This window comes from Apis cerana, linkage group LG11, assembly GCF_029169275.1.
Source record: "Apis cerana isolate GH-2021 linkage group LG11, AcerK_1.0, whole genome shotgun sequence".
Taxonomy (NCBI): Eukaryota; Metazoa; Arthropoda; class Insecta; order Hymenoptera; family Apidae; genus Apis; species Apis cerana.
In genome coordinates this window covers 772,799-795,927 of record NC_083862.1, presented here as the reverse complement: position 1 = coordinate 795,927, position 23,129 = coordinate 772,799, and the positions used below count along the sequence as shown (strand labels likewise).

General features: G+C 30.8%; 1 protein-coding gene and 1 long non-coding RNA gene across 4 annotated transcripts in view; one reads left to right on the top strand and one right to left on the bottom strand.

Moving 5' to 3' along the window:
* The window catches only part of LOC107998536 (kielin/chordin-like protein), a 77,631-nt gene that overhangs the window by 8,615 nt on the left and 45,887 nt on the right, over positions 1-23,129 (bottom strand). The window contains exons 1-3 of one of the 3 annotated variants that reach the window (XM_028667082.2): positions 6,583-6,674; positions 6,244-6,498; positions 3,070-3,212 (exon numbers count right to left, since the gene is read on the bottom strand). In XM_028667082.2, the coding sequence (XP_028522883.2) occupies positions 3,070-3,212; positions 6,244-6,250 (150 nt within the window). In that variant the 5' untranslated portion in view covers positions 6,251-6,498; positions 6,583-6,674. The other 2 variants (XM_062081196.1, XM_017057851.3) reach the window with 2 other exon arrangements.
* On the top strand, positions 7,506-20,651 carry LOC107998537 (uncharacterized). Its single transcript, XR_009831712.1, has 9 exons — positions 7,506-7,752; positions 7,983-8,707; positions 9,772-9,995; positions 11,417-13,733; positions 17,213-17,480; positions 18,028-18,056; positions 18,116-18,312; positions 19,276-20,002; positions 20,331-20,651. It is a non-coding gene; the product is annotated as an uncharacterized LOC107998537 (long non-coding RNA).

Genomic DNA, 23,129 nt, shown 5'->3' with positions numbered 1-23,129 from the left:
GAATAATTATCATGAAACGTAATAACCGTTACAACAAGATGATCGATGTTTCGAAAATTTTCGAAACAATCTTCTCGAATTGTTCCAAATTTCTACAATTTTATCCCAATTTTATAATATTATTATGTCAATTGTAAAATTTCACGGCTTTTTGTTTATCCAATTAATAGGTCGTCAGAAGAGAAATCTTTTCAAATTTCCCGCGTTAACGTTTTTCAATTTCAAATCTTTTTCTTCTTATTATTATTCTCTGCTTTTGCTTTTAATTTTAATTTGATCCACTTTTCTTTCTTTCTTCTTTCATTAGATTTTATATTATTATTATTATTACAATTCCTTTTTAATTCGAATAATTATTATATTATTTTTTTTAAATTAATATTTTTCTTCCTTCCTCGATTTCATTCGATTTCTACTATCTACTATCTTTTTTCTCTTTTCCCCTTTTCTCCCTTTTTTCTCTTCTCTTTTCGAAAGATGTCCTTTTGCTCGTCGATGCCACGTCGAGCGTTAATATTATTAATTAATGGTGGCCCTGCGGGATGACTTCCAATGAATTTCGAGAGGCGACGCCGTCGCGACGGATTCACGTTTCTTCGTTACGAGAGCAGCGTGTATAGTAATTAATGACACGTTTCGTCGACTCGTCGAGCTCTTTTAATACGCTTCGCTTTTCTTCTTATTTTTACCAATTTTCAACGAAATATATAAAAAATACTAGATTTCGAATTTTTTTTTTTACGACATATCATTATTGAAAGAAATACTAGAAATATTTGTAAATATCGATCTTGTTAATTAATTTTTTTCAATCTTATCTTTTCAATTGTATTCGAATTTTTTTCGTATTATTTTATGTATGACGAAACTGGTAAACTTTTTAAATGATTTAAAAAAAAAATAGATATTTTAGAATCAAAAGAATAATTGAAATAATTTCAGTGAAAAATAAATTTTATTACAAGTAAAATCTTTTGAAAAAATAAAATGAAAATAATAAACATTTCGGAATCATTCACTTTGTATTGATATCACGTAACGATATCGAAAAGATACAGTCCACAAATTGAACCTTGTTCGAGACTTGCCATTCATCCAGCCTTCGAGACGATAGCAATGAACTATATAATCGTTTCGTTGCACGTATTTCATTTTTCACAGTGGCCCCTTGTCGAGATCGCCTTCCGTTCGTTCATTCGTTCGTTATTAACGTCCGAGTTTATCCCTGTGTTCGGTCGGTAACATCGATAACATTATTGGAACGTGACGCGCCTGTTCGACGTGCAGCAGGATGCATGTCTCACTGCGAGAAAATTCCGCAAGGTAGCCAATAACGTAATAATGCGATTGGCAAAATGGAACTTGTTTGTGATATCACGCCATACATCGAAGATTTATCGATTTTATTACAAAACCGAAGTGAAATTTGGTACAAATTGTACGATGAGCCTTTGGTCCAGAGATGACCAAATATAGATATTTTTGAAACTGTTATATCGTTTAATCAAATCGTTTCTATCTTATAGTTATAGTTATTCAATTTAATTGAGTTAATTTGATGCATAGAAACACAGATTTATTCACGAAATCGCTATCGCTTCAGACTTCAGAAACAAAGATTCGTTTGTATTCAAAGAGGGTAATCGAGAATTTATATGAGAAATATGATGAATGTTAGCTTTGAGGTAAAGTTACTGAAGGTTGATTGAAAATTATGGCGGATAGAGCTTGTATCAGTCACATAGAAAGGATAGGATATTTGTTAGACTCGAAAAGAGAGAATATGCAATTGGATATTGAGAAAGAACAATCGAATATTTCTATATATTCGAAGAATAAAATATTTATATATAGATAAATTTAACCTCGAAATAGATATTTGAAATTACATTAATCAATTTTTCTGAATTTTTAAAAGAATTTTTTCAGATTGTCTGAAGCACAAAAGAGAATATAATAAAGAATAAACATAGAATAATGTATTGGATCGGTCGGTATTATCGGTATTTACTCGAGCCCGTCCGATTTTTCCCGAGCTTACCCGACTTTGTCCGAATTTGCTCGAGCATTCCATATTTCGAATATCTTTGATACACATTCGATTCCGTCTTTTTGATTGATTCATTCGAAACATACATCTGTACTATATTATTTCAAACGTATCGAGTGAAAATTTTTTCTCTTTCTTCTTTCGTGTTCGAAGCACGTGCTGTTTAAAGCAATAAAAGCACGTGTGAGAATATATATATATATCTACGAATATTCATATCAGATTATTAATACGTAGACAGGATACGAGAGATAAGGATTGAATAAATATTAGAAGAGACAATCGAAAGCGGGAAACTGTTAACTGCGTTAATTGGCATATACACATTGATTCCACGCAGCCATTGTTATTGATCTCTATTATTAATTAACGTTCGTGTATGTATCTCGTACGTATCTATCAATTAATTGTATATTTCCATTATTCGTTCTTGTCGAATTCAAACGTGACAATATCAAAATTTTATAAAAAAAATGTACAATTTATTAGATTTTAACAAAAATTAAAGTGAAAATTAAAAAAAAATCCTTGTTGCAAAGAAATGACAAATCTTTTTCCCCAGTGTCCCAAAATATTTTCTGTCTATTTCAATTTAAAATTAAAATGATAAATTATATAAAAATACAAATTTACTTTTCAAAATGAAATAAAATACTGCCGGATACTTGCGTTTTGAAATTGTCTCGCACGATACTGCGATAGATCCGATGAATATTTTATTTCCCGTGTATTTTTCAAAACCCCTTTATCGAACGATACGTGTAAGCGTTTTACTCGAAACACACGGAAACGTTTGTTGGATTTCAGGTGCATTAATCTCCATGTACGCAAACATTATCAAAATGGTATTTCATTTCACGTATATCTATCTATCTATGAAAACAAAAATCTCTGGCATCGTTCCACGTATTCGTTCGTATCTTATAATTGTGAGAGTCGATTAAAAAATAAAATAAAATAAATAAAATGGCGGAAAGAAGGAAAGGGGTGGGGAGTGATCGTGATTTCTGTTTACCTACCGTCTGCCCGTGTGAATACGTATTCTCATCGACGATGCATTTTTTCGGATACGATTCTTCCGTCGTTATTTCATTCCTACCATCTTCTTGCACCGCTATGTCTACTTCCCCGAGAAGAACTTCCCCAGTCGTTTTTGCTGGAACTAAAAGAAAAGTATGGAGATTAGAAAGCTGATATCGGTTGAATATTTTTTAATAAAATGTTGGTCGTACGAGGAAAATTGAACGGTGAGAAATATTTTATTCTTAGGAGAGGATAAATTATGCGGAATTGTAAGAGAATTTGATGAAAATAGAATGAAATAAACTTGAAACACAACTAAAATGAATTTTGAACTAAATAAAAATATTCCACTGCTAATGAGAATAAATTCTATAAAATCATTGAACTCCTCCATTTTCCCTATTAACAGAGATAAAAATTTTCCAGAAATGCCTTGCTTCGTGGATAGAAAATAGAATATTCATTCGAAATCGAGTAAATTTTATCATAATTATAGAATTTTTATTTTCATTAATAATTACAGAAAGAGATATCGAAATATTTTGTAAATTAAGCGCTTTAATCTCTTTTAAGTTTAATTGTTAAAAATGGAAAATGTTTCTCCCATCCCATTTTAAGTTTAAAAATTTTTTAACAATTTTCTTTCGCGCTTTTCCCCTCTCCCCTCTTTGTTACATGAAATTTTTTCTTCTCCAATTTCTCCCCCGAACTTTCGAATCGTTTTATTTTCGTTCGTTATAGGAAAAGTTTCCACCGCTGCATGCGAAACGCCATTATCCTGCAACTTCGACGTTACTCGATTTTTTTGCGGAGAAATTTACTTACTACATCGACATCTAATGCTTTTCTCACGGCTCCATTTCTACGAGCTGGTTAACGACGCTTTTATCGTTTTGCAAAATGGAATTCTCTTAGATATAGGTTTTAAAAATACCTGCTCTTCTCTTTTCTTGAATGATTATTTTTAAATTGAAGTTGGAATCAATTATATAATTATATAGAAAAAAAAAAATAAATAAATAAATAAAAGTAAGATGAACATGAAAATTATGGACAAGAATCATTTTTCTTTATTTTGTTATTAATAATCGATTGATTTAAATATTAATGAAGATAATGAAAAATAATTCTTGACAAACTTTTTAACTAGATTTAAAAGTAAAATAAATAGAGACAATATAATGAATTATACGATAGATGCATAATATATTTACTGTCACATAACAAAATTTATTATATAACACCAATAATTATTGTAATTTTAGATGAACACTAAATACAATAGTCCTTTTGAACTCATTTTGAAAGAAAAACAACCTATTTTTCTGTATATGTAAAAAAAAAAATTATCAATCTTTGAAATACCATAGCTTTCAACAAAATAAGAATAAAGTAACAATTTAGAATTCATTTTAAAGGGATAGAAGCCTTCATAGTGTTTATCAGTTTTTTGGGGGATGCTTTTTCACGTACTGACAAAGGGTATCATGAATTTTTGATGAAAAAATTGGCATATTTCGATTTATTGTAACTTTGGATTGGAGTAGAATATTCTTTTTATTCTTATTTTAAAGGGAATTTATTCTATTTTTATTGAGTTAATGTCTGATGTCGATAGATATTAACAGAAAAAATGATACAATTTAATTTTTGTTCTTTTAAAAATAAGATCACTATTTTATTAGAACTTAATAAAATAAAATTAAATGTTAATGGTAATCTTAATGTTGCAATATTAAATTTCTTATTTAATAAACAGGACTGTGAAAATCATCTTCGATGACAATTAACTTCACTATTGCTTCATAAAACTGGGAAAAGAATGAGAAAGGGATAAGCAAGGATAATCTATGTCGAACCTTCTCGTCTAGGACGCAATAAAACAAATGGAAACAGCTGATAAATATTGACAAGCTGTCCAATAGGGGGTGACAAATTAAATCCATTCGATGTAATCGAGATACGAGACGTTTATGAGATTACATCGTTTCGACTAGAATATCGTAGACAGTCGTCGATAGTTCTCTCTTTTATATTTTCTTTGCAAATCTGCGTTTCCATTATCATTCTTCCATTACTTCATGTATTAGATTAGATTAGATTTCTCGACTTAAATTCGTTTTGCAATCAGTAAAAAGATAAATACTGTAAATAAAATTATTTAATTTTTAATCATTTTTGGATAATAAAATCTCAAATTTGTAATATAAGTTGAAAGAAATGTAATAAATAAAGATTTGAACATTTTGTAAAAGAAACAGGAACTTTGTATCAAGAAAACTTAGATGTTAACACAAGAGTTAACTTGACATACAAACGTGACTATATTAAGTCTAGAATATTTTCAGTCTACATGGAAAAAAACGATTCGTGATAAAAATATTCCTATATTTTCTTCTCTTTCTTTAAATCTTCTCTTCTATTTGATCTCGTTTAACTTTAACTTTAATACAGACAGATGAGAAATTCGTCAGAATCAAAAGCTTTATAATGATGGTAACGAATATCAGTGTTACATGCGACAGATGGAAAGTAATTTTAATAATGTTCCCGGGAGAGTGAGAGAAATGAGGCGGTTTTATTTGTGGATAAATTGAATGAGTTAACGAGCAGAAAATCTCTAATTTATGAATACTTTATAATTATATATAATTTAGAAAATTTATAAGCTGATTTTTATTAATGATAATGTTAAAAAAAAAGTATTTTATCCAAAGATAAATTCAGTGAAATATTATTTCATGTCTTTGTCGTGCAATCACAAAATTTGATTAATTATTAATATTTCGAAAATTGTTTTTTGATTAAATTTTTTAAAAGAAAGCATGTAACAAAATTATTATTATATCGTGAATGACAAACGTGAATTCGAGAAACATATTTCCTATTCTGTTTTACATACATATATTTAACAGTTTCAAATTATGTCATAATATATTTACATCAAACCTTCGAAACTCATTGGAGGCATGATATCGATAATATAATTTATTCGCTCACGCGATAACCTTATTACTTAGTTCATAAATTAAATAATTTATTAATTTAATTTAATTAAATTAATTTAATTAATATACAATTATTTTAATTGTCCAAAATGTTGTCATTTTATGGTTTATCTGTAATTATAAATGTTTAAAATATGAAAATTGTTCATTCTCTTCGTTCACCTGTCATTTACGATGGAAAACGATGGCCGGTAATAAGACGAACACTCTACATTTTAATGAAGAAAGCAGTCTCTTCGCGCTAACTCGAGTTGCCCGTGCTGACAAATCCACTTCGAACTAACGAATGCAAGTGGGCCACACTATTTCTGGTTTTATGCCAAGAATACGAAGCTTGCACCCTTTTTGAATCTAAATCACCGATATTTATATTGGAATATCGGCTTTAAAAGTCGAGAGACACTCGATTCATTGTTCCTGTGAGAAGCGGTGACGTTGACTGTTAATCGAATACCTGAAACTTATCGACCTACAACGTAATCATAAATTAATATCGCCTACCTTAAATTAATTCCTCGAGTTTTCGAAATTCACCTAATTTGCGTCTTAACGCCACTTACGTGAACTACTTTGCGTTAATAATATAAATTAGAAAGTAGAAAATTTCCTAGTATGTGAAACTCGATATGCATACAAATAACTATATTATTTTGTTTAGAGATTAATTTAATAAAGGAAAATTTACTCTCTAGAATATTATTATGTATTGTGAAATTAATAATTTGAAAAGTGTGTAGAGAAGAATTTTTTATTTAAGAAACTGTACTTTTTTTAAATTGTTCTATTTGTCTAGTTACTTTTTTCTCAACTAATAAGATTCTCTCAAAGTCTGTTAGTATAAACATATGAAAGTTAAGGCTGTATATAATATAAATCGTGTATCACTACACTGATAGATTTCGTAAAAAAATATTATACATCATTTTTTATCCTTATTTTTTATCCTTAATTTTATCATAAATCGATCAAATTAGATAAATATACATCGACGAATCATATGTTTAATTCTAATGTACCTAGTAAATAATAATTACTAGCCTAGTGAATAAAAAAGTACTATATACTCTATCCCTTGTCATAATTTCACTCTTAACCTCTAACCAGTACGCTACTTGTACTATTTTCACAAGCAAGATCAAAGACAGTATCTCTAAAAATTCCAAATTTCCATCGCGATCTTCATCTCAATCGCGTTCATCGACATCAAAAATCCTCGTCGCGTCGTCGTTGTGTTCCACGACGAGCATCTGCAACGCTCCAGATTTACGTTCCTCGAGCGGATTAAACTGCGGAGGAAAAGTTGAGTGGAGATCTTAAAGGCGAGAGTGGTGTTGGCAACATTTCCATCCATGGAAAACCCATAGTGCCAGACTACCGAGGAGCGTTTTCCTCGAGTAGAGGAAGGTAATTCGCGGAAAGGAAGGAACGGGCAATCCTTCTTCACCGGGTTAATCCTACATCCCATTACCCGTTGCATTCATCCTCTGTCTCCCTTCTGTTCGAGGGCGTGAACACGACAAATCGATTTCCACGCTCCACGAAACCAAGTCGGTCTGTACATAGACTGTTCCCGATCCCGCTTTAAATTCTACCTCTTACACTTACTCCTCTCCGATAACTGTACATAGGTGCGATCTTTACATCTATGAGTAATTGGACATTAAATTAAACGTAAGTTTATTAATCTATTTATTTTATGAATTTATGTTTAAAGCGATGTCGTGAAAATAAATCTCGATTGGAATATTAATTTTGTTAAAAACATTTTTACATTCTCAATAATCGTAAAACAAAAAATATGAAATCTGTCATTTTGATGGATTTGATTGTTCTAATGTTATTATTCCAGTTGTAAAATTTTAGAATAAGACGTATTAATCTATTCCTATGTATCTTTGAAGGGTCGATTCTACAGATAAATGAACAAAAAAAATTGATGTATCGATTTTGGTTTATTTATTGAAGCTTACATAAAGTGAAGCAGAATAGAATAAAATGGTTACGTGACAAAGATTACGAGATAACGAAAATAAATTTATCCGTTTTTACTGTGATATAAGTAACCGATATCAAGTTGAAAGATATATGTAATAAATGCCATTACCTTTAAATCTTCTGATGAAAAAGACTTTGTGTATGACAAAACGAAGAGTGATAATTCGTGGCTTCGAGTTCAAACGTTTGAAAAATATACAGTCATTCTGTCGACAGAGTTTTTCACTAGTTCCAGTTTTACACACAGATGAAAAAGCTATTTGACGATACTGATCGACGAATTTTGTTACTTGTTGCTGTTGTGGATAACTTTGAATATCGATGTAGCCTCGAGGAATGAATCGTAGCCAATGGAACTTAGAGTTTTTAATTCGTGTCGCGAATTAACAAAGTGCAAAAAGAAGTCGCAAAGTTATTCAAAGGCTAAAGTCGTACATGGACGAATACAATGAGCATATGGAATTAACCAGAGTGTTTAATTATTGTTGAATGACGCGTAGATATAGGATATTCTGACATGAACAGGATATACAGAGTACAGTTATGCAGAGAAGTTATAATGCCGGAAATAGAAATTCGAAAACAGAACATTTCCTTTCTTTGTTGAATTTCGACGAAGATGTATTTAAAAGTGATTGTAAAAAAGATTTTATAATTTATATTCTTAAGGAAGAAGATTATAAAGGAAGATAAAAAATTTTGTATTTATAGTATTTTAAAATTTGAAAATTTTGTTAAAATTATATCCAATTTTTAAATTATTGTAAATATATTAAAACGAGATTTAATTGTTTTTTATTTTGAAACATCTTGGGATATGTAAATGAATTTTTCATTAGATTTGTTGAGAAGATATAAATTAATAAATTAATAGAGAATTGGCAAGATTCGTTTTTCCTGATTTCATTCAATTTTCTAATCCTTTTTACAAGAATAAGCTTCATCTTCTTCTATAAGAATTCACGAGCAAAGAAAATCTAGTTATAAAGCGTCGAGAGAGGTATAACAGAGATAATCAATTTGAATATAACGTTCTGTTTCGAATGATGCTTGTTCATTTAAAGTGATGAGACTCGAAAGAAATTGTGTTTGAAGAGATATATCGTTTACATTGATACCTCTCTGATTTCAAGCTGTTGAATTTTGATTAAGATTTAGTAGTTGAAAAGCCTTTCCATTTCAATCTTTCAAACTCAAACTCAAATTTTTTCAATATTATATAGACTTTCAAAATTATGAAAAAAAGGTCAATAATCTATTTCGTCTATTCAAATTTCTTTAAAATTCTAGATTTTTAAAAATTCAATAATAAACATTTCTAAATATTTTATTTTCTCAATAACATTCGAATTCATTATTAAAAAAATATTCAAAAAAGAAATTTCAACGAAAATAGATAACTAAAAATATCAATTACAATTAATAGCTATTAACTCTTAATAGCTTAACATTTTTCTATTTATGTAATTATTCATTATTTTTAGTTTTTCGTTTTTCAAATATTTCACTTATTATATATTTCATTAATTATCGAGATAAGAATTGTACTTAAAATTGTTATTAATTATCTCAATATTAAAAGCAATTTTGAACGATTACTCTAATTATCGAGTAAACGGTGAAAACTGTGGATGAAACGAAGGATATTTCGTTATTTTATCGTTCAATAATATATCGTTTAACCTTTTATTTCAGAAAATATCAACGATCAATCTGTTCCACGTTTAAAACTTATCGATTTCTCAGCTGAGGTGCAATGTCTTCAACGTGCCATTTAACCTTCTTGTTCAATCTGGGAGAGCCGATATGGTGAAGATTTTTTTCTGCACTTTAAGGAAGGATACAAAGTGATCTTATGAAAAATTTCGTCTCCATCGAAGACGGTGGAGACGATAAATCTGGGGAACAAGACTTGCATGGTAAAGAGGATACAGATCTTTCGAAACTTCTTTTCATTACAGTTTTAAAAAGTTTCGATGCCAGTGTACTCCGCTCGAAAGTAATTAAAGAATCATCGATTTCGAAAGTTTTATAGTATTTTGTGGAAATATCGCGTATAAGAATATATTTTTTTCACTTTTTTCTTTTTACGCGTATACAACAATTTATTGGAAAGTTTTGTTGCAAGTATCGACTGAAAATGCATATATTATATATATAGATCTGAAAGTTAATAATCACAAAAATATATTCTTAAGAAATATATAAAAATAATTATGTAATTTTCATTCGCACATGTATTAATAAATTATTTTCTTATTTATTCTTATTTATTATTAATTTTATTTATTCTTCAGATAAAATGTTAGATTAGAATATTTATCAGTTGCTGTTAATCCTATTCTATATTAGAGTAAAAATATTTTGATTCTTTATAACAAAGAATATTAATATTTTGTACCTTGTGTATTCCAATTAGTCATTTAAAAAATTAAAGAAAGAAAAAAAAAAGCAAGTTATATTTTCCTGATTCATCTCAGAGAAGATACAATTTAGATCTTTCTTAATTTAATATGTACACAGTCATATATTCATCAAATAAGAAAAATTCAAATTCTTTTACTTAATTTGACATGAATTCCGCAAGAGGGACTAATGGCTTTCGAGACACGTTTCTTTCATTTAAACCTCGTGACACGTGACCATACAAGTATTTCATATTCATACGTTGGATATTTATCGTATATACAAATCATCAAAAATTTTTAAATAGTGATCATCTGACAATTCTAATAAGTTTAATATAATAAACATAACAATATTTGTATATGCCGAGAAAAAGATCTGCCACATCGATAAGTCCTTTGGTGATGTACCTACAGAGTCAAATATTTTGAATTTTTCAATATGTTCCTTTTATACATAGAATTGTTTGAAACATGGCTCTACAGAGGATACAGTTGCTCAGTAAGTAAAAATACGAAAGAAAACAAATTCTCTTAAAATCTTCAGTCGATAAATAGCTTAATAGATTAGATAGATTAGATTAGGTTAAGTTTTTAAGAACGTAATCTTCGATAGAAAAAGATATGTCAATAGATAGATAGGTTAGGATCTCCTTATCCTCACTAAGAACTTATTACTGTATAATCATCTTATATAACAATTTATTTTCTTTATTGTAACTCTGATTAGTATTTCTTATAAATATTAGATAACAATTTGGATACTTTATTGTCTCCATTATTAGATCAATCTGCTTGTATCTTCATACGATAAAATCAAAAGTGTCGTCAATCTCATATACAAAAGAACATATTTCGAATGTAAGAGGAATACGAATACAAGTTAGAAAGCAAAATAGACGAAAAAGCAATCCTTCTCTCACGATTAATCCCAGATTCCATTATTCTCCGTCTTGCTACGACTATGGGCCACTGACACGGCAACAATCGATTTCTGCCAGCCATGAACGTTGTTGCACGCCTCCACCCTGGCAAACCGGCCGTTTACATTTGCGTTTAAATTGTAACCCTGGCAAACCCCAACCCCGTGTCGGTTCTGTTTTAACTGCACGGCCGAAAGCATCGATCCATGTGTGCATTCTCGTTCTGGAAGGGAAGGAATCTCGTTCTTCCATTTCCACACTTTGAAATCGTTGCAAACGATTCCCTGCACTTTGTCGAAATATTTATTCGAATATTTTCATTCCTTTTGCCCCTTTGAAATATATCAAGAATCGTTGAATTCATATGGCAATATAGATAAAATATTTGGATGATACAATTTTCTTGTATAATAATTTAACAATATTGATTAATCGATTGACAAATTGGAGGTTAGATTAGATATATATTTAAATAAAATAATTCATCAATTATTAATATTAGTTAAAATATAAATTACGAATAAGTTAATTGAATTATAAGTTGTAATTTTCTTGTATACATCAGAATCCTCTCATATCATGATTTATCAATCAATAATATTAGTTGATGGATTATATTACGTTTGCTCGAGTTGGTTAAGTTACAAATTATAGATTGTACATTATGTTTCTTTTATCGTTCTTTTATCAGAAATGCATTGAGAATTGTTAAATTTTTATGTAATATATGGATATATATGTGCGTGGATGTCAAAGTACGGTTGCTTAAACATTCTTGTCACATTGTTTTTATCCAAACATCGATCGCAATGTGCCCCGTATGTGTCATAAAAATGTGATTGAGGTATCGTCGATCTGTGATTTATGTCCATTTTTATCGCGATCAAATTTTTTTCAATTCGATCTTTGAGATTGGAATTTTTTTCGATTCTACCTCTTTTTATTATTGAAATTTTGTTTTCCTGAAATTAATCTTATCTTATTATAACTGTATAATTTGTTTGATAGAATTTTTTTAATTATTTCATAATTCCATTGTTTTTTACAAGTTGAATTCAAGAATCAAGGAAAATAAAAACAATATTTTCACGCCTGTATTTTTTTGGTGCAATATACATACTAATTTGTCAACTGTTTCAAATAGGTATAAATAGAATTCATTTTTTCCCTTTGGTTATTCACAAGAAAATCGGTAAAATGAAACATTCGATCAATAGAAATTTAAAAATAAATATTTACATAATATACGCTTGAATTAATAAAATCAAATCATTGAATTAATTTCATAGTAATTCTTGTTGCATTTACTGAGAGATAATTGTAATTACGATTGCGTTATAATCAACAAGGTATATGAATAAAAATATAAGAAATTGATGTAAAATTATGCGAATAATTTAATTTCGCGTGGTTTATCTTCAATTTATTTTTTAATCTCTCGCTATTAAAATCAAAACTCCTCCAGACTCGTTGTAATAACGCCATTTAGCCAGAACTAAGCAAGTATGTTTTCAAAGCATACTCGACTCGTGCAGAAAGCTTAATGCATAAGTGCAATTAGAAGAAAGCTTACTAAACGGAAGCTTATCCAAGACACGGCAAATTTGAGATTATTAGATAAAAAAGAAGAGAGGAATACTCGTAACAATGTAAAATGAATTCTATTTTAAATTTTTAATAAAAAAATATTCCAATAATATTAAAAATAATATTTTAATATCGATTAGCAAATATATTTCTTCAATCGAATAATTGTACCTAATTGATCTATAAAAAAGTAAATAGAAATATTAAATTCAACTCTTAATATTCCAATTCTCAAACATATCAAATCAAATATATGAATCCAAACCAATATCCCACATTATTCTCTCTTCTTCTGCTTCAATTTATCAAAAAGAATTCGAAATCACGCGTAACAAACGGAAAATTACATTAGATTAGATAAAGGATATTTCGAAATTCAGTTAGCCAGAGATGAAGGAGGAAGTCCTTCTGCTCCCAGCTATAGCTAGATAGGAAATATATCCCCGGCACAATTTTTCCCCTCGAATGCTTGCACTCGGCTCGGCACTGTTGCTCTTTTCTTTCTTTTTTTTTTTCGCTGCCTCTTGGCCCCTTTTCAACGAGCGATAAAAGACTGGCGGATGGAAGAACGACAAGGGAAAACGATGCGACCTACCCGCACGCCATTTACCAACCACCCCCGCACAAAGGAACACCAGAACCGGGAGCATTATTTGGCATAACAATGCTGATTGTCCGAAGTATGCCGCGCAAAATGCCGGGCAAGTGAAAAAAACATCGGGAATGGGTTAACCGTTGTTGGGTAAGCGAAACTGTGTTGTGTCCGTTTCAAACATTTTTTTTTTCTTTTCCCTTTTTTCGAGAAATGGGTTTTTCAGAGAAATTTAAAAATTTGGAACGATTATCATCGTTTTATCGTTTAAAATATTTTAAGATATTTTATTAACGCTATTAACAAATACGTACTCGATAGCGTTGGGTATGTGCCTCTAACGAACAACTAATTAGTTCACTTGGTAATTCAAAATGATCGTTCACCTCACTTACTTCGTTCAAATTAATTAGATTGTTCACCGATTATGTACAACTCGATTCTCGATAATTATTCAACACTTGCCTCGATTATTTGTTCAAGCTCAGCGGACGGTACATACCCAACACTACCGCGGCGAGTCTACAATCACCCATCTTGTTTTCGTTAAGGCAGAAAAATTTATTCGAAAAAATTACCTACAACAAATTCTCAAATACTCACTTTTAAGATTTTTAGGACGTCTCTGTAGAAGCTTGTATTAAAACTAGGCTAGAGGAAGGTGGAGGGGCGAAAGATTTTCAAAGTATCCTTAAATCACGAACTTTCCCCAGTTTTCTCGGGCAACGAATGGCCTCTCTTTTTTTCGCCTCGATACGGAAACATAGTAGCGGATGTTCTCGATCTCCGCGTCTCCGGAAAACACTTAACCTTCCCCCCCTTCCTTCCCTGGAAATCTTTTTCGCTGTTGTACATCGAAGAGAAGTTCGAAGTACATGTAAACCGTGTGAACGTGTTGAAAGATATTTGAAATTAGGTTACAAGATTTTTATCGAAGGAATGTTTTCTTCATTTTTTTTTTTTTCTTAATTAATCTTCATAGAATCATAGGAGGATCGATGAAGATTCAAAGTGTTGCATTTTTTTCATAAATTTAAACGAGCATGCAAAGAAACGCTCGTTTAATAAGAAGTTAAAAATTTATATAGAAAACGGATATATTCGGAGACGATTCTATTTTTACCAGTAATTTAAATTATAAATATTAGTCGATGAAAAACGTTGGGAAAAAGTTTTAACGGCGGTATACGACTCGTTAATATTTATTTTGTTTGGTATTACGTAGGCCGATGTTCCTCGAAGGATGCAAATGTGGTGGGGACGGACGGATATTTAAACGCGGTCGAGTGTCCCGGTTAACCGTCGCCGTTTTTGTGTATAAAAACGGTGACACGAATGACACCGTCTTATTTTTCTCTTCGTTCAATGCCTGTGCCTCGCGTCACTTCGAGTTTATGAAACTGTACACCGCGTGTAAAATTACTGTGTACATTCGCGCGGTATGCACGCGACAAATAAGTTTTAAGGCTTGGTTTCATTTTTATCACGAATTTAATTTATGCCACTTCTTATTATAGATTAAAGAAAAACTATTCGATCTTCGCGATATCCTTTTTATACGAGTAAACTATCATCGTGGAAATGATGGAATCGGTGAAATTGGTTGGAAGAAATATTTTCTCATTTTTAAATTTATTAATTGTCATTTTAGAACGATTACGATGAATCAAAAATTAAGATTTCTTTTTCCTCGTTGTATTTGCTTCGACTCAAAAACTTCAACAATTTTACCGTATATCCAAGTTTGTAACTAACGAAACGATTATTTTCCACGTGATTCGATTCCATTCATCTTAACTAGACTCGATAATGCAATCCATCCATCATCCTCGTCTCATCATTTACCAAATGAGAAATCTCCCCAAAAGAAACCCCTTTCTTTCCCTTTCTCGAAAACAAAACGGAAGAAAGGAAAAAGAAAAAAAAGATTTTCAATTTCACGTTTTGCGTGAGAGAGACAGAGAGAGAGAGAGAGAGAGAAAGAGAGCGGATAGAAGCAAATCCGGGCACGGATTTCTATTTCTATTTCGTGGACAAACACGCGAACGCGCAAAAGTAAACTCGAGCGCGGCAATGTACACAGCGAATTATCGCGAATTCGATCCCAGAATTTCGAATCATGGCCGATCGTGGCTCAATTGGAACGATTAATTTCGCTCCTCGCCGTATAAACATAACAAATGGCCGGTCGTTGATAAATTCGCGGCGATAGCACGCGTTCCATATGGCTTGCCACCATCCTTTCCGTCCGACCAATTGCCGGTATCGATCACTGCACGTGGGAGAGGCCGCGTCTGTCCGACCAGAAACGCTCGTTACTACTGTTTATCGAGCGGCTAATCACTCGACTCTTACCAAGCGTGTGCCAGAATGTTGTAAAAAAGTAACTAGAACTAGTAAGTAATTAGTTAAAAATCTCGAATAAAGTTATCCAATGCTTTATTTATTGACATTTATTGTGATTGATCCGATCTTCGAATAACTTTGACATTATTTATTTGCGATTATTCGATGCTTCGAATGGTGATAAATTATCCAAGTTATTCTTAACCTCAATTATTAAAATTTTGCTTAACTTTGGTACGTTAGATACGTTATATCTTTGGAACGCGAGTAATTGCTTGCAATTGTTTCAAATTTATTACTTTCTAATAATCGAAAAAAGTTGCCCGTATAATTTGAAATTTAGAATAGACAAGATTTGATAAAGTTTATTTCTGAATTTTAAAAAATATTACTTTTAAGGTCGTTAAAAGTATCAAAAATTTTATTTGTTATATATAATTTATAGTAAAATTTTATTCTTATTACAAGTACTAAGAATTTTAAAAGTATTATTTTCTAACAGTGAAAATTTGTTTCAATCTCAATAATTATTAATCAATACACAAATTTTGAGTTTCCAATCTTCTTTACCTGCCCAAATATTCGAACAAAATTTTCTTCGCGATATAATCGATGATATATAATATATAAAATTTTATTGAAATACAGAAAGGATACGGAGAAGGAGAAGAAGAGAAATCTTTTGCATTATTAGGAGAATTGATTTTCATGACGCGCAATATAGTATACGATTTTTCCGCATTCATCCATAGAATTCGAATCGTCCAGCATGATCGAAATTCTCCGGGTGAAATTCTATTCACGTGCCGTCCCCTTTATCTGAATTTCCTGACTTAGATTTGCATCTCGTATCGAATATATGGCAACCGTATGATAAAGTTCTCCCCTGCTCAAGATACGACACGTGTCCAGCTCTTAGGCTCGTGAACGACGTGATTTACGATCCTCCTCCACTTTTCGAGCAGACGAATCCCCTGGACGTTGTTTCTTGTTAAGCAAAATTTGCATTTTTTAGTATGTTCAATTAATAGTTTCGAGCGATTTTAGAATTTATGATATAGGAGTAAAAAATTAGAACATCTCCATCGAGAGTATAAATAAAAAAATAATTTGAAATAAATTGAATTCAGAGAAATGAAAAATTTTCGACCGATCGATTTTCAAATCGATCGATATTGCGTTTAAGAATCTATACTTGGGTCCATCGATCCTATTAATCGTATATGTCGGAAGATCTATTGCGATTGCATGTTAAAAATTAATTCATCGATTATATTTTCCAGGGAGGAGGAGCTATTGATACTGAAACGCGTCTTCGACACGGCATTATTAAACGGCGACCTGTTTCACAATGGGATTCGTAATGGGTGTATTATTCATCGAGACAACGGTCGTGCTTCCTTTCCATTCGAACAAAGAACGTTGAATTAAAAGTAGCGCTCGTTATCGTTCGAGATTAATTAAACGCTTGTTATTCGCGTCGTGTGTGTCGTGCGACCATGTGTGCCATGTACGTTGTGCATGAACGAGCGATTAGACACCGTACGAAAGGTAGGAGAATTTTTTGAAGGAAGTTAATTGCTGACAAAGGACGTTGAGTTGAAAATAGCAGTCGTTTTTTGTAGAAACGAGATTAATTAGACGCTTGTTTCATACCGTGAATATTTCGTAATTCGTGAACGAGATACTGTGAAATATTCTTCTAGAAATGAACATGTTCGTCGTAAAAGTAAAATTTAGTTCGAAACTCTATTGAATTCGATTAAAATTAGGAAAAATTTCAACCGCTGTAACTTTGAAGATAGCGACTTCCGGTTGATAAATGATAAGGGCCATTAGAAGCGCGAAATTTTCCCTTTTAAAATGCTTTCTCGTTTGTCTCGCTACGACTTCCGGTTCCGGAGATATCATCGTGTAAAGAGAAAGTAATTTTTAATCGTTTACCTTAGATTTGATTAAAATCCTATCGGAATTAGGAAAAATTTGAATCGCTATAATTCCGGAGAAAATGACTTCCGGTTGATAAATGAAAGACCGTTAGAAGCGCTGAACCTTCCTTTTTATAATACTTTTTCATTCGTTATACTACGACTTCCAGTTCCCGAGATATCATCGTGTAAAGAAAAGGTAATTTTTAATCGTTTATTATCTTACGCCTTACTCGCTTATTCTATCTTAAATTCCAGATAAATGGCAGACACGATTCCAGGATAAACGTATGCGATTCCAAAAAGAAATATCGACCATTGGTAAAATCTCGTGTATAATTCCTAGAATTTTAAACACTATGGACACTTTGAGCGCTTATATCTCGACAACCGATTGAGATATCGGAATGAATCAAAAAATGAATTCCATGGCGTGATTTCCTCTAAGTTCTCGAGTAAGTAATTTGACAAAATTGTTCTAATTTCTTCTCGTGCTTTTTGCAAAAATTTGTCTTTCGGCCTCGGATAGTCAAGTTTTTGAAATTTTTGAACACTTTTTATATCTAGAATAGAAATATTTTTCATCGTGTTCAAAGGATTCTCTCGTTTATGAATTTCGCCCATTAACGATGCCACTTTCACTGTTTCGCGTTTCGCGGCCCCATAACAATTTCATTTCCGCAAATGCAAATCGTTCAATGTTCCCACCGGGGACGTGTTTGTCACCGCGTTAACGCGTTGCTTTAATGGCGCAAAATTAGATATTTAAATTTTCCTCGCGCGCAATATGCGCGGATTCGTAATAATTAAAATTGATTTAATACACGCGGCTGTACAATTTTTTTGTTTTATAACGATGCTCGTGATCGAAGTGTAATTTAACTCGCATGGTAACTCGCCTCAACGTTCGTTCAACGTTCATTAATTAAACAAACTCGTTGTTCCCCGCTCTTCTCAAAGAGTTTGCGGAATCATAATTACGAATAACGAGTGACAAACACAACTCGATTCCCAGAGAAAAAAAGCACGTTCTGAATTTTCATCGATCGAACGATTTTCAACAAGAAAATCCAAAATTCTCGCACAAAACCGACTCGAAATTTATCGTTGATATTATCGTTGTCGATTACGCCATCTGGATGCGATGATCCAGATGGCCTAACCATCGCAAATTGGATAACGATGGATTCCATCTTCATTAACGGAACCCTTAATTCGATAAGGTCTCGAGGATTTCGAGGATCATAGAGGATCATTGTTCGATATCTCGATTCGATCTATTTTATCATTTCAAACCTGTTATCGTGCCCGAGATCGAACGTTATCTTCGTTATCCCACGGCTTAATTCACAAATCGGCCAATCAACGGCGAATCAAATCGACCAGTTGATACGTGACCAATTTTTTTTTTTCACCAGATTTTGCGAATTTTCGGTGTTGATGGCCGTTTAATTGAAACGTGCGGAAGCGGCGTTTAACCGTCGCTGCTCGAGCATCGACTGATTCAAGTTTTTTTTTTCCATTTTTATCGCACGCTCCCGAAACTTTACAGTTTTTCAAGTTTTATCGATGTTGACCGGATTAAATTCAGAAATGGTTCGAACTAGAGTCAAAATCGTCGAGGACGTGGATTTCTCGCAACCTATGAATTTGAAATGGGATGAATAGGTGAGAATTGAATTCCTAACCTCTTCAAAAAAGGTACGCATAAAGTTTAATATCCAATCAAATATTCAAGTGCAAAAGTTCGAGGTAAGTTGCGAATAATCACACGTACTTTTTGCATTGATTGCATTATTTTCTGCGAAATTTTTTTTTACAGAAACGAGCGAGGATGGATACAAGTTTACACGAGGATATATTTAAGGTTGGAATCCTATCCTATCCTCTCGCCACTTGATACAATTAATTATTTTGGCTACGTTGCACTCGGAATATAAGTGGAGTACAATTTCTGGTAGAAATTTTTTAATTGAAACTAAGTATTATCACGAGGAAAGTTGGAAATATGCAATTGGAATAACAATTAAATAACGAGGAATAGCCGAATTCATTCGAAGAACGAAACAGGGAGAAGTTCCATTCCATTCAGTGATATTGCGGCAAACGAATCCTTCGGATTTAGGCATATTTGAAATTATTTAGGTTAGTAGGTAAATCCGTACGAGGTCGATATCGTGTCAGTTTCTCTCTGAGAGTGCGACGAAGATGGCATCCAGTGATTAGAAATGACTTTGACGCGGACGGACAGTGATTAATCGGCTCGTCGACGAATCTGTGTAATGGAGACAGTTTATATATGGATCATAGGATCACAACGCATAAATAGCAATAATTTTTTCTTTAATTTCATCTTAGTAATTGATATATTGTTTGTACGATAGAAAGTTAAAGAATATAAAAATTCTTGCTATTTTTTTTACATAAATTAATTAATAATCTAATATATATTTTCATCATTTGTGTCAATTAGATGGAAAGTGGAACAAGTATTGGAATATTTGAATATTTAGCGTGGAGAATTTTAATGAATGTAATATATTATGTAATATAATATAGGATGTCAGATGGATAAAATATGATGAAGTAAAAAAAAAAGAATAATAATTGTTCTATACATGGTTTGTACAAGATAGATTATATAATACATTTCAAAATTGTGATTATTAAATTAAGAATTAAATTACGATTAAATTACGTGCGTTATATTAAATTTATTATAGATATCAAATATATTAAATTATTATAAAAGTATATTGTTATTATGTATTAAATTTTATATAGTTTTAATGAAGCAGGTTATTTTAATTTGTGTATATATTTAGGATTTTAAACTTTGTTCCAATTGTTAAAAACTACGATAAATATGGAAGAAATTTGATAGGATGCTCGTCTGTTGAATATTAAAGTGCGTCTATGAATATTAAATAATACTATTAAAAAAGTAGTATCTAAAACTATTAAAACTTCATTATTTCATATCGTATATCATCCAGTAATTTTTTTATGAGTTTCAAGTTGGGGAATGCATTCTAAATATTCGTGAAAGTATTAATTTAAAAAGGCTTATGCAGGTAATAACCACTGATTTGAATATATCACAATGCTTTGGAACCATATACTTTTGTAATTTATTCAAAAAGTTATTTAAAATACGATCGATTAATTCTATATTCTGAAAAATTAATCAACGCCTATTTTTCTTTTTTTAATAATCTAATAATCAATTAATTACTCGATAATATATATTCAAAGTAAACTATTCCTCTATTCAATTTTAATTTTTATCAATTTTTATCGATATCAAAAAATATAATTAATCTCTCTCTCAAAGCACAAATTATTTATAAAATTGTTATTTATTCGATAACTTTAATTGGTTCTCTAATAACTATATAAACTGTACAAATATTTCCAAATATTCAAAATGAATTAACTTATCAGAAATGTAATTAATCTCTTGAACAAAATATGCATCAAAATACAAAATACATACATTTTTTTCCTTAACTCGAAAAAGCGAAAAAAAAAATCTAATTTCCATCGAAATTCTCGTTTGTTCGTTCGCGACAACGTAACGATTCAAAACCAAAGCTACAAAGTTTCTTTTCTTCCTTTTTTTTCTTCGCTTCGCCTCTCGTGGCCTTTTTTATCCCGTGGTCGAGAAACGAGCGACCGCTGAAGAATTCTTCGCGTAATTCATAAGTTCCTTTTGTCTCGTGACGGAAGCATTTTTAATTAGGCTCCTGGCTTCTTCGACCGAGGAGAACGCTTACACGATATTCCGATTTACCAGCGAGATCCAACTCTTATCGCGCCTCTTCTTTTCTTTTTATCGTCTCGCCGTTTTTATCATGGACCGTTGCCCATTTCCACTTGGAAAAAATTATTACGAGTAACGAAAATACTATCGAGATGGCATCCGAGAGGAGGAGATGACGATTCCAGATAGTGAGGTTAGGTTTTAGACAGGCCGAAATGTGCTGGGCAGTCTCAATAATTCTGATCTGGTACTTTTAAGGATATAAGAATTTATTTGTTTTAGATAAGTTGATTTTAGATAAGTAGAATATGTTGTGTAATAATATCTATTGATAAGATTTAATAATTGGTGGAGGATTTCTTTTATTACCAGTGGTTTTTTTTTTCATTTTTCGCATAAAAATTGGATTTCAAAACGGTAAAACGATTTTTCTTTCAATTGTGATGTTGAAGACGACGAAGTCATTCCTCTCTCGAAACTTTTCTTTATTTTATTTATATAAGAAAACTGTGTTTCATCCAAATAACGCACAAATGACCAGTTTTTTTGTATATTGTTTGAATTCTCTAATCGATAAAGTAGATATTTAGAATTAATCAAAAGAAATATATATATATATACTAAATTTAAAATATTATAGTCTATTTTCAAAAGTTCTTTTTAAATTTTCGAAATCTAAAATAGACTAAGGATGTTGTGCTTAGACATAGATTAAGATAGATTAAATTTGTTAAAGTCGTGAAAGGAGATAGATTAAGATAGATTAAGTTTATCTTTTGTTTTCGCATCGTGGGATATAGTTGTCAACGTGATGTACAGCTTGACTTAAATTTTAAGTAAATTAGTAAATTAGATTTGTATTCTATAATTACTTTATATTATATTATAGTTATTCACATTAGCATTTTAATATTATATTATCTTTCAATTTATAATATAATATATAAAAGTATTATTTAAATATTATAAATATTTATTATTAAATTTTTTTAAAATGTTTATATATAATTTACATATAATTTTCATAATTTGTTTTTATTATATTCTTATTATATTTTTAATCGAATCTTTGTATTTTAATATATAGAAATTTATAATTAAAAATGCGATATACAATCTTTTAATTTTCGCGCGGTTAAATAAATAAGGAACTAGTTGCTTTAGCCAATTAGAAAGCTTCTAGATGATCGTACGATGTATGGCGTCATTCTTCGGTTGGAAATCAGCGTGAAGGGACGCCGGTTCGTGATTCCTATTATGTAGTAAGTAATTTTCTTTCTATTTTATTAATAAATATATAATTTATTGTTTATTTAGTAATCCATTGAACATTATAATAAAAAATTATTTAATTATTATTTTTCGAATTTCTTTACGGTCTTCGAACATCTATATAAGTTGAGGTTATCAATAGCTCGTATTATAATCATGATTTTATTATTGTTTTATTTAATTATAATTTCTTATTTTATATATTTATTTTTATAATTTTACTTTTTATTTGTCTAG